The sequence below is a fragment of the Polypterus senegalus genome, chromosome 15, assembly GCF_016835505.1.
Source record: "Polypterus senegalus isolate Bchr_013 chromosome 15, ASM1683550v1, whole genome shotgun sequence".
In the NCBI taxonomy this organism is placed as follows: domain Eukaryota; kingdom Metazoa; phylum Chordata; class Cladistia; order Polypteriformes; family Polypteridae; genus Polypterus; species Polypterus senegalus.
Genome location: NC_053168.1, coordinates 91,456,559 through 91,474,702, shown reverse-complemented (window position 1 = coordinate 91,474,702; position 18,144 = coordinate 91,456,559). Strand labels below are relative to the sequence as shown.

The 18,144-nt window shown below is 37.8% G+C and overlaps 1 protein-coding gene across 3 annotated transcripts in view; it reads left to right on the top strand.

Moving 5' to 3' along the window:
* The window catches only part of taf2 (TAF2 RNA polymerase II, TATA box binding protein (TBP)-associated factor), a 379,690-nt gene that overhangs the window by 286,906 nt on the left and 74,640 nt on the right, over nucleotides 1-18,144 (top strand). For all 3 annotated transcript variants that reach the window (XR_005630659.1, XM_039736433.1, XM_039736434.1), the window contains 2 exons: nucleotides 1,647-1,786; nucleotides 16,031-16,100. Coding sequence is in view for 2 of the 3 variants with exons in the window: in XM_039736433.1 (XP_039592367.1) it covers nucleotides 1,647-1,786; nucleotides 16,031-16,100 (210 nt within the window). In the remaining variant the exon portion in view is untranslated. The remainder of the gene's footprint in view (nucleotides 1-1,646; nucleotides 1,787-16,030; nucleotides 16,101-18,144) is intronic.

The window sequence follows — 18,144 nt, the reverse complement described above, 5'->3', positions numbered from 1 at the left end:
GGACTCTTGATTACAAGTCAACAATTCTTACCACTGTGCAATTGAAGCTGTTGCATCATCCTTGAACTTATTGTGAAAGTATATTTGATCTTTGGACTTCAGGCTTCACACATTACATAGTTTATGTCTACATTTTGTCATTTATTATTAAAATATGAAAAATGTCTCTGTTTTAATGATGTGTTTACACAGATAGTTGGAGAAACGGGACACACATGAAATGCATGTGTTCCAAATAAGAATCTATTATTTCCATACTAAAACTCAAGAACTTCACTCCCAGATAATGGAGACTGGATCTGGGTGATTGAGAATTGTAGGTTGCTTGCTGCTTGTCTTGATCGGCACATTTACAAGACAAAAGACACTGACTGAGAGGTGCAAAGGGATTTAATGTGGGCCGGATTTACACATTTTTTTGTAGGCTTTGGTAATTCTAGTGTTAAATCAGTCAATGCAGGGATGTGCCCATTCTAGCTAGCATTGGGCACGAGGCAGAAACAATCCCTAGACAGGGGCTTCAGCTCATCGCAAGGTGAATACAAGCACTCACATACACTGGCATCACCATGGCGTCTGCATATCTTTGAAAGGAAACCGGAGCACACTGTGGAAACCCAGCAAGAAAATATGTAAACTCCAGGCAGGGAATACCAGCAACGTGAATCCCTGCGAAACAGCAGTGCTGCTGCTCCACCACCTTGTCACCCCCATGTGTGTAATTATTAACATTATTCATTATTTAAACGAAATTAGCGATTTATCTGTAAAATATAACATGCAAACTTTAATGCATTTCATCAAGAAAGTGATTTCAAGTAGTATTTAGTAGAATCTAAGGATTCTTAAAGTGCAGAGAGTTGGAATATCATACATTTAATGTGTTCTGTGTGGTGATCTATTGCTGTTTGCGGCTGCTGTCAAGTCCGGAGGAAGCCCCAGAAAAAAAGACGGCACAGAGTATGGTATGTGAGACTTTAAAAATGTATATTGTCATTACGAACGGGAATATGCAACGCTTGAATATAGAAGCACCATGAATGCATCTGTATGTCGGCATTTTGCTTCACCACATTGAACCATTCATCAAACATTGAAGCGCACACATCGATCCTGTAGGATCCGCATAGAGGCTTTCTGTCACATGTAGATCATAAACAGAGACTCTGACCTCACATTCCAACTTTTATGACACTGTGCAAACCCCCGCCAGACTTTTTGCTGGTACTGCAACTCGCACATGCGTCACATTAATTTCTGAGGACCTTCTCAGAAAATGCGTCAAATGAACGCTGGAAACACGTGGCAGCCGTGATGCATGCGGGTACGCGTTCTGAGCTAGAAATATAAACAAGCCCTAAAGCTACGGAGGCTAATAAAGTAACTAAAACAATTTAAAATGCTCCAGCTTTCAAATCAGTTAAATAAATCTCCGGACAAATCTAAATGTTGCAACGTGTATACATTTTCTAACTTGTTTATATTTTTGTCAGTTATTCAGGATATGTTCATGATATATTGCAATTTTAATTGTAGATATATTTTATAAAAAAATAAGTGATCTCAAACCTTTAGGTAACATTGATTTGGTATTGTAATAAAGAATTTTATATGCCTTTTCTTTCTCTTCTTTTCAAACTGTTTAGTTGTTTAAGAGCCATTCGGGTTCTGCAGAAGAATGGCCATATTCCTAGTGACCCATCTCTCTTCAAATCTTATGCTGACTATGGCCACTTTGTGGATGTTAGACTCGCTGCTTTGGAAGCAGTGGTTGATTACACCCAAGGTAAGTTTAAACTTTTAACTAATCTTTCAAAGATAAATTGTAATGTGAAACAGAGTGTAAATATCCCTGAGTTTAATGAATAAGATGCACATTTAGTTTTTAAAAAAAGCATATTTTGCACGTTACTATTAAAAAATCATAAGCCATCCAAGAAAATTATTTTTAAGCCAAGCGTTTATTTGCTTTTGAAAGCGTTATATAAATTAAAATAAATAAAATAAAAAAATGATGCATTAAAATTTAATAAAAAGAATGTCTTGTATATCTCCTAAGACAGCTAGAACAACACAGGTCATCCCTTGAAATGCTCCGGCTAGTACATGTGTTTGTTAAATTCTACCTGCAGTTCACCTGATTCTAATTTAAGAGGTAAAGATTATATAGTAATTTATTATTATATTGTTAATAAAATAATATGTCTTTAACCTCACTTTAAAAAATTTTGGCATGTAGGCCATTCCAGTGTTTTGGTGCCCTATAGGAGCCTATACAAGTTTTATTTTTTTCTGGAATTTTAAGCGCACCTTCACTTTGAGATTGCAACATATGCCCAAGAGTACAGGCATTCATTATTGTGTTCTGCATTGCTGCAAGGGAGGAACAAACCAATGCACTTATATATTTCTGAAAAACAAATTTAGAGTCTGCTCTAAATATAACTGGGAGCCATTGTAATAAATTAATAACTGCAGTTGTATTTTAATAGTTATTATTTTTAGATGTGATTCTTACATATTTGTTTTAATTTAACTATAGAGCAATAAATTTGCAATTTGAACAGCCTAACAATAAAACATTGCAGTAGGCAATTGTTTGAAACAACTTTTCAACATCCTACAAGTTAACACACCTCCATCCTTTTGCTGTGTGTGCTCCCAAAACTTCATTTTTGATTGCCTGTAAAAGTCATAGTAATAGGGAAGTAAATCAAAAGTTTAAGTGTTTAGCCAATCTGAGTTTAAAAACCATTTAGGAAAATAACAAAACGGTTAGTACCTAAGCCACAGCCCTCCAACTCTTATTCCCCAATCACACTGAACTTAAAAAGAATTTAAACATAGTCTTCTTGTCAAATTGCAGGCCTATTATGTAAATCAAATTTGCACAGTCTATTCAATTTGAGTATAATAACAAAGCGACCTATGACTGATCTAGGTAAAAATAGTTTTGGAACCCTCCTCACATTGGTCCTCTTCATTTTGTGCGCTCCAGTGACATGGGTGACCAGAACTTATTAATGCAGTAAATGCTCTTGTTGTGGCAATTGCATCTTTAATAACAAAGGAGAGGGTGCACTAGTGAGGTTTTAGTCAAGCAGCAAGCAATAAACATAGAGAGAGAAAGTGTATTTAGAGATGCTGAGATATTTGCATGTATAGTATGGGTGTTCATTCTAAAAGAACGTGTCAGAAGTTTCTCAGAATCAGGACACAGTATGGTGAGTACAGTAAGTGTTTTGTTGCGGGAAAATGGTTCAAGGGATTAGAACATAAGTAGGCAAAAAATCAGAGAGAAGAGGTTCAATACTTCTATTTTATTTACTTAATCAACTTTAATAATCAAACACATATAATGCAGACATACAAAACAAAACAATACTTACAGACATATAAAAAGACATAGAGCCATCATCCCAGACCAGTAGACTGAGGGGGCCCTCTTGTCAGTCTTGTCAAAGGACCAACCCATTTTGCCTTTCATTTACCGGGCGGTGCGCGCTGTCCCCACGGTTGAGCCTCCAAAGAAACTGAGGGCGGAACCTTCCCTTATATACTAATTGAGCGTCCTTGCCCAAAGCGGCTTACGTGTAAGCAGTGTATACAGAAGTGATTAGTTTCAGCACACACACCTTTCCACGGGACGCGGTGTTGTTTTGCACTTGGTCCTGATGATGACGACACCTGGTACCAGGAGGCACACAAAAATAAGAATTGCGTAGTGAAGCCCCTTGAAGTGAAAAACAAGTCAGCATGCCCCTTTATCCTGACGGAGACGGCGTCTGGTACCAAAAGGCACACAAAAATAGTGAAGCCCCTCGAAGTGAAAAACAAGTCAGCATAACCCTCTGGCCATATTCCCAGTACTTTTCCTTCTTGAAGCTGGTTTTTGCACTGAGTGACCAACACCCATCTGCTCTCTTCATCCCCCCCTCTCTTTAGAAAAATCCTTCCATTACAATAAGCAATGTTTATCATCATATATCACAGTTGTCAGTGTCAGTAAGCTCTTGAAGCTTGGTCCATTTTAAGCATTGATAATATTATTTGCAGGTGAGCTGCTTATTGTGCCTACAAGCTCATTAGGCTGGTGGTACACAAATCCATATGTTTTCAATGTGAACGATAGATAGATAGATACTGTATTAATTCCAAGGGGAAATTCACATACTCCAGCAGCACCATATTGATAAAAACAATAGTAATTAAAGAGTGATAAAAATGCAGTGCAAGGTGGAGAGTGCGAGGCAGGTATAATGGACAATAACATTGTATAATGTTAAAGTTTACCCCCCTGGGTGAAATTGAAGAGTCACATAGTGTGGGGGGGGAGAAAGATCTCCTCAGTCTGTCAGTAGAGCAGGACAGTGACAGCAGTCTGTTGCTGAAGCTGCTCCTCTGTTTGGAGATGATACTGTTCAGTGGATGCCGTGGATTCTCCATGATTGACAGGATCCTGCTCAGCACCTGTCGCTCCACCACAAATGTCAAACTGTCCAGCTCCGTGCAAACAATAGAGCCTGCCTTCCTCACCAGTTTGTCTAGGTGTCCCGCTTCTTTATGCTTCCTCCCCAGCACACCACCACATAGAAGAGGGCGCTCGCCACAACCGTCTGATAGAACATCTGCAGCATCTTATTGCAGATGTTGGACGCCAGCCTTCTAAGGAAGTATAGTCGGCTCTGGTCTCTCTTGCACAGAGCATCAGTATTGACAGTCCAGTCCAATTTATCATCCAGCTGAACTCTCAGGCATTTACAGGTCTGCACTGTCTGCACCCAGTCACCTCTGACGATCACAGGGTCCATGAGGGGCCTGGGCCTCCTAAAATCCGCAACTAGTTCCTTTGTTTTGCTGGTGTTCAGTTGTAGTTGGTTTGAGTCGCACCATATAACAAAGTTCTTGATTAGGTTCCTATACTGCACCTCCTGCCCACTCTTGATGCAGCCCACGATAGCGGTGTCATCAGCGAACTTTTGCATGTGGCAGGACTCCGAGTTGTATTGGAAGTCCGTCGTATATAGGCTGAAAAGGACCGGAGAAAGCACAGTCCCCTGTGGTGCTCCTGTGCTGCTGACCACAATGTCAGACCTGCAGTTCCCGAGACGCACATACTGAGGTCTGTCTGTAAGGTAATTCACGATTCATGCCACCAGATTTGAATCTACTCTCATCTCTGTCAGCTTGTCCCTAAGGAGCAGAGGTTGGATGGTGTTGAAGGTGCTAGAGAAGTCCAGAAATATAATTCTTACTGCACCACTGTCTCTGTCCAAGTGGGAGAGGGATCGGTATAGCATGTAGATGATGGCATCCTCCACTCCCACCTTCTCCTGGTATGCAAACTGCAGAGGGTCGAGGACGTGGCGGACCTGTGGTCTCAGGTGCTGAAGCAGCAGCCACTCCATGGTCTTCATTACATGTGGCGACAGGCCTGAAGGTTTTCAGCTCACTAGGATGTGATACCTTTGGGACTGGGATGATGCAAGATGTTTTCCAAAGCCTTGGAACTCTCTCCTGTTTCAGGCTCAGGTTGAAGATGTGCTGTAGAGGACTCCCCAGCTCCAGTGCACAGGCCTTCAGCAGTCGTGGCGATGCTCCATCTGGACCTACTGCTTTTCTGGCACAAAGTCTCCTCAGCTCTCTGCTTACCTGGGCTGCTGTAATTGTGGGTGGGGAGAAACTCTCTCCTATGCTGGTATCAGTAGAAGGATGGGTGGAGGATGCAGGTGAGAATGGGTCAAACCTGCTAAAAATGTTGTTCATCAGGTTTGCTTTCTTCCTGTCTCTCTCGATGGAGGCACCCCGCTTCCTCCAGACTCCAATAATCCATTCTCACAGTCAGCCAGTAAGCAGCAACCACATTGATCATCCTGCCACCTTTAAACAAAAAAACTTGAGCAATTAATTATTCGGGCTGCTTACTAATTCACATGTCGAATCTCTGTTGACCTTGCCGACCATAGTTGCTTACTGAGTCGAACCTCACACATCTCCATTGATCATTCACAAAGCAGCACTCCTGATGGCATATGATTTGTTATAATATATCAGAAACAAAATAGAAACTTAATTAACATAAATTAAACAACACTGTCTGTCCATCAGTTCATTGTAGGACTATGGCCAAATTGTAGAAAATGAGTCAGAAAAGCCAGATTCAGTCAGAGTCCTGGATACCTCTGCCAATAAGCTGCCTCCCCCCTACTGGCATTTCTACATCTGTGAAAGTGCTGAACCAGCCAATCTGACGAAAGGACCCTTCTCCCTTATGATTCCAGTGCTCCTTTATACTGTATGCGATGACTTTTGCATAGGCAGGCAAACAACTTAGTAGTAGGGCAGTGACACCAAGTGCCACATGAAGGTAATGGGAATGGAAGAATATGATAGGGTTAGTAACAGTTTATAAATATCATATTATATTTTAGTACAAATAACTAACAACCAAAATGCAGCATGCACAGGTGTGTTAGCAAATACTCAACATGGGTTCCAACCAGGAATATTGTGGATTTTTGTGAGGAAGCAGTATAAAGCATATGATAAGAGAGGTGCATATGATATTATTTATCTTGTGTTTGAGAAAGCTTTTGATAAAGTGCTACATAAAAGTATTTTGATTATGTTGCAGTTGAAATTAATTTCAAGTTACTACATGTAGTAGGTAGAAATTTATTTGAATACATAATGGGAAGTCTGAAATGTGAAAGTACACTTTTTGAGAAGGATCTAGGAGCCTTAGGGGACTGGACTGATCACTGTCTACATCCAGACAGTGTTCAGAAGCAATCCAGAATGCTAGTAGGGTTTTAGGTTATATATCTTGATGTGTGGAGTAAGCACCCAGACAAGTTATGCTTAAATTATATAACATATTAGTGAGGTGTCATCTGGAGTATTATGCTCAACAGTGGTACAGAAATTTCAAAGAAGAGCAACCGGGCTGATTCTGAGACTAGTAGATATGAGCTGTTAAGTGAAACTGAAATAATTGAACCTTTATCATCTTAGGTAAACAGAGAGGTAGAGGTGACTTCATTGAAGTCTGGATTTATGAAATTGATTAGTACACTGCATCCCAGTTACATTAAAATAAATTCTTCAATAAGAATGTTGAGATATGGTTGGAAAATGTATTTAATCTCGGAAATCACTGAGTAATATCGCACAGAGTCAGCCTTTAGGGATCATCAAATCTCAATTTGGGTGTTATTTTGGACATTCTAGGTGAATAAAATGAAGAAGCTTGTTGGGCTGAATGGACAATTATAATGTTCTAATGAATAGCCTGTCCAACTCAATATTTAGTCACCACAAACCCTTATCAGAAAAGTGTAATGATTATGATGATTACTCAATCCAATAAAACTTTCATATTCACTTTAATATTTTCATGTATTAATCTGTCATTAACTGTCTGGGTTTTATTTTAGAGAGCTTTGAACTATTCTTTAATGCATTCAGTACATACAGTTGCAAGAACCCTTTAGAGTTACCTGGTTTTCTGTATTAATTGCTTCTAAAATATAATCTGCTTTTCATCTATTTCACATGTATAGACAAACTCAATATACTTAAAATAATAACATACAATTATAATCTTTATTCAGCACATCTATCAAGTATTCACAGTATGCTGTCGAAAAAGTAAGTGAATCCTTGGCTTTAATAACTAGTCAGCTTCCATTGACAGCAATGACCTCTAACAAGTGCTTTGAGTAGCTGCAAATCAGACCAGCACACCTTTGAGGAGGAATTTTTGACCATGCATTGTTATATAACCATTCAGCTATATTCTTAAGATATCTGGTGTTAATGGCTCTCTTGAGGTCATTCCTCAGCACAGGGGCAAATCTACCATCAGTGGATTCTGAGTGTGTACCTTCGTGCCCATGCCCATTGTTGTGCAAGGGGGCCTTTTTTGACAATCAACCTCCCCTCCCGCCCCTGGCAAAATGAAACTAACTAGTCTCTAGATAAATGACCAAGGGGTACGCCTACCCTGCCCGCTTGATGAAATGATCAAGTCTTCTTGCATCAAAACGACCAATGGGAAAATCAGGTTTCTGTGTGCCTAAAGGAAGAGTTGGAAATACTGTGCAGCATTAAACTACTGTGAGTCTGTACACTTCATTGTTAAAAGTATGACAAGCTCTCTGTTAAGAAGCTTTGCACCCTGATGCCTGTGTTGATTTTAATTTGGTGTTGTATCTACAGGATTAAAGTCTGGGCTCTGACTAATCCCCTCAAAAAGACATAGTTTCTTTTTTTGAAGCAATTCTGTAGTAGATTTACTTTATTGTTTTGGTTTATTGTCCTGCTGCACCAGACTTCGTCTAGTGAGCTTCATCTGACAGACAACAATCTTGACATGATCTAAAAATACACCTTGATAAACTTAAGAATTCATTTTTTCATCTGTGATAGCAAGCTTTCCTGACCCTGAGTCATCATAACAGCCCCAAATTGTGATCCTGCCTCCATCATACTTCACTTTTCAGATCATGTTTTAATATTGGTATGTGGTGCCCATTTTGCTCCATATGTACTGCTGCGTATTCTTCATTTAGAATTCAACCTTAGTTTCATCAGTCCACAAAACATGTTCCTAATTGGTTTGTGCAGTGTCAAGATTATCAGTATGGCTGCCGAGCTGTGCTCTTCATTGTGTTGTCCTTTTCAGTTTATGGTATGTGAGACGCTCTTTCATTAGTTGGTTAGAGAGAGGGAGAGAGCGGTAAAATAAGCAAATTTATAGATTCTCTATCCAAACCCTACAGCCAGTAGGGCGTCATGGTATTTAATGGCTTTAGGCAACTTTAGACCAATAGGGCACACAATAACTTTCACAGCTGCCCCCAAAACCATTTTGTGAGCTGTTTGCCAGCTAGGCAGTCTGGCATTCCTGTGGGGGTTGATTGAGAGAGTCCTACAGAGAATCACTTGCCAAACTGGTTTGAGGCACTTCCCCCAACCCTGTCGTAAAATTACAAAGAGACTCCGTCCTAAAAGAGGGTGGGGGTACTTAACCATACAAATAGACATAAAAAATATTTATCAACTTATATGCAAAATTTCAAACCACAACACATAGGCATGCTGACAAAATACATATGCAATGCTACTCCTTAATTAGGAAAAGATCAGTTTCGAAAAGTGCAATGGCAGCTTCCTCCTGCAGCTATAGACACTGTAGCTATATTGTGTCTTTAGTGATAGAGGTTGAGCCATGTATATCTTATAGTTTAGCTAACAAAATGATACAAACGGCCAAAAAGCAGTCAAAAACCTTTTAAATATTCAGTTCTCCATTAAAAAAAAAAAAAATTACAGATTTAACGGTTTTAGGAAAACAAAATTGCAAAGACATGCCCTGAGCATGTTTTTTGGTATCACTCAGCACTTAAAGCAAAATCGATTGTATGCATTTATTTATTTTATTAGAAAATCGGAACATTTTACATGTCCCATTGTTCAAAACAGTTCCTGTGCAGACTGAAACAGTGGTACAATATATTCCTTATATTAGCGAGCAGTTTCTTGCTAACAGGTCACACATTCCCTTCTCCCCAATATGGCATTTGTACAGGGACCAGTGATGGTAGAAACTCCAACAAATACATGAATAGAGTGTGTCTGAATAAGGGAATCCACAAAAGCACATTACATAATTGAGCTGATAAGTCCTCTGCACAGTTTTTGTGTTTCATTGGCTATATGTCCTTTGCTTTTCGGATCTTATTATGAAGAATATAACAGTTTGTGTTAGCAATGTCAATAAAATGTACAAATAATGTGCAATACTATATTAGAATTATGTGGAGGAAGATGTAATACTAAAAGTTCATCAGAAATTTCAGTACCTTTCATGTGTATATTGTACTAAATTACTAGTTTCTGTAATGTCTTTTATAGCTCACTGTCCATCGTCACCTTTCATTCTCCTTTGCACAGTCTGTCCTGAATTGCACTCATGTATAGTATTTATAAAAATGCAGATGTATGTGTGTGAGTAAACATAAACAAATATTTTAAGTGTTTACTTATCTTCAGTAGATCCAGACAATCCTTTAGCAATTATTCTTTCAATTCCAAAATTTCTAGTTGGAAAAAACTTATGAACATCAACATCATTTTTAAATAGCACTTCTTGTTTGGTGGTAAATGATTTTGTCCACACTGTTTTAGTTGTGCTGTGCACTTTATTGGTCTCTCCATTTAACTGATTGATAATCTGTTGATTCTGTAGTAATTCATGTAATTTTCCTGATGATCTTTTAATTCTTTTGTAATGCAAGCCATTTTCCTAATCTCTAAACCATGAAGATGAAACAAAGGATGATGCAGAGCTCTACACATGCCTGTTTTACCTGATGTGGTTGTGAGCACCTCTTACTTACACTTGTATATCTTAGCCTCTTATTGGTTTAGGAAGTCAATTCATGGCTTGACTGGCTCTCTAAAATACTGTATCTTTCCTACAATATTTTACAAGAAGTCCATATATGAACCTATTGCCTCACTAGAGGCCATGCCAGAGTGCACACAGATACTCTCTTTTTTCTCTTTTTGCCACAATGTTAGAGAGGTATTGATTACTCTATGGAAATGTTACTGGGTCATATTCTGAGCTGCAGTTGTGTTTTTCCAGACATACAGTGGGTACGGAAAGTATTCAGACCCCCTTCAATTTTTCACTCTTTGTTTTATTGCAGCCATTTGCTAAAGTCATTTAAATTATTTTTTTTCCTCATTAATGTACACACAGCACCCCATATTGACAGACAAAAAATAATTTTTGAAATTTTTGCAGATTTATTAAAAAAGAAAAACTGAAATATCACATGGTCCTAAGTATTCAGACCCTTTGCTGTGACACTCATATATTTAACTCAGGTGCTTTCCATTTCTTCTGATCATCCTTGAGATCACCTTCATTTGAGTCCAGCTGTGTTTGATTATACTGATTGGACTTGATTAGAAAAGCCACACACCTGTCTGTATAAGACCGTGCAGCTCACAATGCATGTCAGAGCAAATGAGAATCATGAGGTCAAAGGAACTGCCTGAAGAGCTCAGAGACAGAATTGTGGCAAGGCACAGATCTGGCCAAGGCTACAAAAAAATTTCTGCTGCACTTAACACTAGAATTACCAGAGCCTACGAAAAACCTTGTAATTCCGTCCCACCTTAAATTGCTTCTTAACACTAGAATTACCAGAGCCTACGAAAAAACTCGTAATTCCGTCCCACCTTAAACTACTTCTTAAATCCCTTCACACCTCTCCGCCAGCGCCCTTTGTCTTCTAAATGTGCTGATAAAGAGAAGCCGGCTATTCCATCCCCCACCAATTTAGAACGTGCACGAACTTCTCTCAGCTCATGCCTTGATTGAGTATCTGGGAGTGAAGTGGAGTTTTAGAGTGGAAATAATAGATCGTTATTTGGAACACACGCATTTCATGTCTGTTCCGTTTCTACAGTAATCTGTGTAAACACATTGTTAAAACAGAAACGTTTTTTATATTCTAGTAGTAGATGACAAAATGTAGGCATAAACTATATAATGCATTAAGACTGAAGTCCAAATATCAAAGAAATATTTTCACACAATGTACAAATATAACACAACAATTGTGCTTTTATTCAAAAATATAACTGCAGAAACAAAAAGCCGCCTTAACATGCGACATTGACACCTGTTTATTGTAACTGCCTCCGTGGTACAATAAAATCAGTTCCCGCCTGGGGGCCAGTCGCGAATAGTTGACACAGACTGCTCAGCCAATCAGTGCACAGCAGGCACATTGCTCCTCAGAGACCCGAGTTCGATTCCCCGCTGGGGAGAAAGTGTTATTTTTTTCTTCTTTTTAACCATATAAAGTGGTATGCACAGTCAGTCAGATCATTGTATTTTCATGTGGGATGCTCCTTTTAAAATATTTTTAACAATTGAGACTCCAATCAACATGACCAGGTGTCTATAACTGTTATTTTTAAAATCCATAAGACATAGGTGATCACTGCATAATGGACAGATAGAGAAATCACTGTAAATAAAATGTAAATAAATAAACAGGGAAGGCACTGTATAATAGATATAAAAAACAGCTAAGGGGATAGATTAATAGATAGGAAGGAAAGGCACTATATGATCGCAGATAGGGAAGCTGCTATATAATAATAAAATTACTATTACTATATACAGTAGATAGACAGGGAGTTCACTGTATAAAAGACAGAGAAAGCACTACTAACTGAAAAATGGTACAGCCTTTTTATTAATCAACAGATACTTTTAAGAAGGCAAGCAGATAATGAGAGTACAAGTAGATGTAAAAAGCACTAGACATGAAAGGCATTATATACGAGACATAGATAAGAAAGCCACTATATACAGAGCAGACGGAAGCCAAAAAGTAATACTATTATTACTACATAGACAGATAGAGAAGGAATTCACAGTATAATAGGCAGCCAGCAAAGGCACTATATACGAAAACAGAAAGAGAAAGCACCAGACATACAGGTATCATCATTAGCAATATATTAGTTTTATTGTGTATTTATTTAATTGTTTATCTCTGAGATGTATGTAAATAAAATAAATGAAAAATGCTTCAGCCTGTTTATTATTCAACAGATGCAACAGGACCATTAGAGTACATATAGATCTGAAAGGCACTAGATAGACAAACAAATAGGAGAGTCACTGTTTAATAAATGTGGGATGCTCTTTTTAAAATATTTAAAAATTGAGACTGCAATTAACATGAGCCAGTGTCCTTATAACTGTTCTTATTTTTAAGTTATGTAAGACACTCACAGTCAGACAGCACTGAATAATACACAGACAGAGAAGCCAGTAGACAGATAAACTGGGAAGGCACTGTGCAATAAAAGATATAAAACTGTCAGGAGTAATAAATAGACAGACAGACATACAGATAAATAGATGTGAAAGGTGCTATATGATTGATAGATAGATAGACAGATGTTAAAGGCACTATATGATAGATAGATAGATGTGAAAGGCACTATATGACAGATGCTGCAGAAAGGCAAGCAGGCAGTAAGAGAACATTCACATGTGAAAGGCACTAGATAAATGAATTAGATAGGAAAGGCACTATATAATAGGCAGACAGGGAATTCACGGTATAATAGCAGACAGGCAATGCAACGGACAGATAACAGTATCACACAAATATACATATTTTTCATCTCTGCAATTAATCATCAGACGCTGCAGGTAGGCACGCAGGCAGTGAGAGTACAGGTAGATTTGAAAGACACTAGATAGAGAAGGCACTGTGCAACAGATGTTAACAGGAAAGACACTATATAATAGGCAGACAGAGAAGGCACGAGACAGATAGATAACTGTATTAACTATATATTAGTTTCATTTTATATAAAATGTATATGTGTTTTACAACTCGGAGAATTATGTCAAAAAGTAATACATTAAATCATAAATCAATCGACGCATGCTGCTCGCAGGCAAGCGGGCAGTGAGAGTGGCGATAGATGTGAAAGGCGCTAGATAGATTGTATACAACAGGCAAAAATAACGACCACTTGTTAACAGTATTATCTATAAATAATGAAATCATGAATTAATCAACAGAAATAACCGTGCGATCTACATCTTAAACTTCACGATTTACTTAAGAAATAAAAAAAAAAGCAGCAGCAGCACGTCTATGAAAGCAGACGCTGCAGGCGCAGCGGCGAAAATCGCAGAACAGCGCCCCCAAAACGGAAGTGGCAGAAAATAGATCGCATCGGTAGTGCTTTTACCATAGAGAATGAATGGGAAACGTTTTAGGGAGTTTTAGCTAAAGAATTCTCGGCTGCCGCGCGGGAATCAAAAGATCGCGAGTTCGATCCTGCACTACTCCATTTTGAGAAGTAAACTGCTCTTAGTCTTACAATTTTAGAATAAAAGCATACATTTGATTTCAGTCTGTCAGTCTGTAACAGCCGGTGCAATTTATGATCCTTGTTAAGGTTAGCTTTTTTTTTTTTTAATTGCATCTTTCCCAAGAAGACTCATGGCTGTATTAGCTCAAAAGGGTGCTTCTACTAAATACTGAGCAAAGGGTCTGAGTACTTAGGACCATGTGATATTTCAGTTTTTCTTTTTTAATAAATCTGCAACAATTTCAAAAATTCTTTTTTTTGTCTGTCAATATGAGGTGCTGTGTGTACATTAATGAGGGAAAAAATAATTTAAAATGATTTTAGCAAATGGCTGCAATATAACAAAGAGTGAAAAATTGAAGGGGGTCTGAATACTTTCCGTACCCACTGTATATTACCAATTGTGTTTTCTAAGTGAAAATGATCGTTTGAAATAAGATCCTAAATACAGCGTGCTTCCCAGTCTGAGTGTTTTTGCCAACTTCTGAGGGTTAACAGTTGCTGGTAGGATTGTATTTGATTTTGCTGCATGTAACACCTAGAATCATAACCTAAGTTTGTATATATTCAGATGTACTTATTTTAATTTGAATAGTTAAAATTAGCCATTTTTCTGTATAGTTGAAAAACCCACATTTTGGAACAGTTCCCTCATTATTTCACTAATTATTAAGCAGGTAAAGGTCTGGAATTGATCCCAAGTGTGGAGTTTGCATTTTGAAACTGTCACTGTGAACTCTCAATGTGAGGTCCAAAGAGCTGTCCATGAAAGTAAAAACATTCCATCATTAGGCTGAGAAAACAAAACAACCCATTTAGAGAGATAGCAGAAACACCACGGGCCTCATGTATAAATGGTATGTTCGCATAAAAATGTTGCATAAGCCCGTTTCCACGCTCAAATTGCAATGTATAAAACCTAAACTTGGTGCAAAGCCACGCACATTTTCACACGAACTAAAGCCCTGGTGTACGCAAGTTCTCCGCTCAGTTTTGCAAACTAGCGGCACCCAGCGTCAAAGCAGTACTACTGTTCCAGTGTGGTTTCCCTTTCTTTTTTAGATCCACATCCCTGACGCCGCTTTAGAAATACACTGAAATTAACTGAACATTGTTTATTAGTTTAATGCATCTGATTGTAATTAACCCGAAACAATATAATGGTCCACAGAACGGTCAAACTATTCTAAATACCATAGCTGCTTTAGCGTTATTACTCTCCCTGCACCTTCTTCTTATTCTTTGAGCTATTCCCGTTAGGGGTTGCCACAGTGGATCATTGTTTTCCATATTACTCTCTCTGCCCCACTCAAAGTATTTATATCACTGTATCTGAGTGTGGAATCACAGATCTACAGCATTAAGCACGCGCTCCCTCAGCCATGCTGCCTATTTGAGCTACTCTCACACGGCAAACGCTTCATAGCCTTTCCTGTACGGACCTTACGGTTCAGAAACCTTTTCATCACAAGAACTATAAACGCACGTTTATAGTAAATTCATTCATGTGCTTAGGAATTTACACTCCCCCGTCTACTTGTAGTATTATGTTTAATGTCACTTTGTTAGTTTGGTCAAATAATAGAATAATAATTGTCACTGTAGTTACTGAAAAGTGGCAAAATGGAAATAGAGGATATAGATACAGGAAACATTATGTTAAAGACAGACCACTTTGCAAGCAAATTTTTATTTGCATTTCCAAGACATGATATGACATATATTAATTTTTTAAAACATGTCAGGATCAGTCTTTTTAACTATTGTTTTGCTTCTTCAGGATAACTAACAATGTAGAATTGGCCATCAATTATTACTTTCATTTTAGGCAGAAGCAAAAGGCTTTATCTGACTTTTTAATGTGCTTGTGCCTTATCCTCATCCACACAATTTTGTGTGCTTGCAAATTATAATTGGGTTAAGTAACTTCAGAAAATGATGTGTCTTGGTTATTGTTTACAAGTATTCTTTCATCTTGCTTTTATTACTTAGAAGCAAATCTGTTTCATGTGCTGTTTTATTGCATTAACATGGTGTAATTTAGTCCCTATTAAAATGTGCACCATTATAAATATGTATTTTTTCCTGTCTTGACTATTAGTTGACAGAAGTTATGAGGAACTTCAGTGGCTGCTTAGCATGGTGCAGAATGATCCTGTTCCTTACGTAAGGTCTGTAATATTTTTCCTTCTTTGAATTACATTCATGAATATTACCATATCTCTCATTTCTATTTTTCTATCATGGCTGATGTCTAATAAAAATGCATCATTGACAATAATTTTTATTGCTTTTTAAGGTGTAAATGCAGAACTGGACCCAATGTAACATTTTTATGAATAAAAAGAATTTGCTTTCATGTAGTTCTTTGCAACTGCAAATTTAATTAATCTTCATAAATCTCCTGCCAGGTCAGTTGTGAAGTTCACCCACTGTCATTGTGTCCGCATGAGTTTTAATTGTTTTGAGTATGTGTTTTGATTGGTTTATTGTGGTCAAACGCCTTTTAGCCACACACTCAAGACACCATCTTCATAGCTTTTGTGTACCGGCTGAAAAACCTTTGTGATTTTCTTTTAATTTCATATTAAATCTTAATGTACTTTCACATTGCAGACTTGAGGAAGATGAAGGGAAGTCCTAGAAGTGTAGTGTGCATGTGGGTTTTTTTTTCCCCCCAAAATAGTAAAACTGGTTAGTGATCTGGAAGTTATATGGCAGTTTGCCTATGTGATAGAAATTAAATTGGAAATACGGTTAAGAAAGAAATCTCGTCCTCAAACTTGGATCTCTTTGAGTCAGGAGCCAGGCAGGAAGAAGCTTGTCCATTGTTTCCGTAGTTTACTCAGTTTAATGCTGAAAGGGGAGCATTCAGCACAGTAGCCTATTACAGAATGATCAAAAAAGGTAAGGTCAGATATCCGTTATATTAACAGCTGAATTTACGTAACAGTGCTGATTTATGCATACATTTTTCTCTGATTGGTTTTTTGGCTTACATCCAAATAACTTAATAAAAAGTATAAGTAAATAGTCAGTTCTACTACACTCTTGTTCTTCTCATATCTCTTAGGTTCAGCTATTACCCTTGAAATCTCTGTGTATGTGACTATCCAGTCTTATCGTTTACAGGATGTCTGCTGATCTCTTATTCATCTCCTAGTACACTTTGTGTATTACATCAACCGTTGTCCTAGTACAGTGGTACCTCTGGTCATGACCGTAACTTGTTCCAAATCTTTGTTCGCAAAAAGAAACATAATTTCCCCGTAAGATTGTATGTAAATACAATTAATCCGTTCCAGAGCGTTCGAACACAGGGAAAACAAATTAAATGCCACTTCTCGTGCAAAACTTTTCAGACTATCCTCTACTGGCTTTAAATTCCTAATCTTCGCCACTCGAAGAAGGATTTTTTTTTCTTCAGCAAATTGCCATTAATCTTCCTGGCTTTCTCACATATATCGCCTCGCTTACGCTATCCCCTGCAAGATGTTTCTCGTTGAACCACACTAGCAACAGTTTTTCCACCTCTTCCAGCACTTGAGGCCTCTGCTTGGTTAACTTTGTAACTCCTTTTGTAACATCAGCTGCTTTGTTAGTTAGGAAACAAAAGAAAATGGGAAATGGAGAATGCAAAATCATTGTCGCGTAGGGAAACTGGCCGCCAGTGTTTTTGTTCGCCACCAGAGCATGTGGTCGTGAGCAGATGCAAAACTTGGGCAAACATTTTGATCATAACCCGATTTGTACGTGTTTGGAAACATTTGTAACCAAAGGTTCTACTGTACATTCTTGTTTTTATTTACGTAACCATTTCAGTAGTTTTCTTCTTTAAATATCTAAAATAGATGCTGATATATTGCATTGAAAACCAAAATACTTAACTATTGTTTCTTCCAAATTATTCTCTCACGCCCATTGCATATCTTGAGCAATAACCATATGGTTCCAATCTGTTGCCTGTATATTGGCGCATCACTAATTAACATTGTCAATTATCAATTTATTTATGTAGCACATTTAAAACAGCATAAGAATGCTGTGGCCAAAGTGCTTTACAGTAAAAGAAGAAAAAAACAAATAGAAATAAAATAAATTAACATAAATAAAATAAATAATAAATAGAGGTAATGTTACATAATCACAATGAGGAAACCATCAGTATTACTGAAGGTCACAGAATACAAGTGAATAGAAATTAGTCTTTAATCT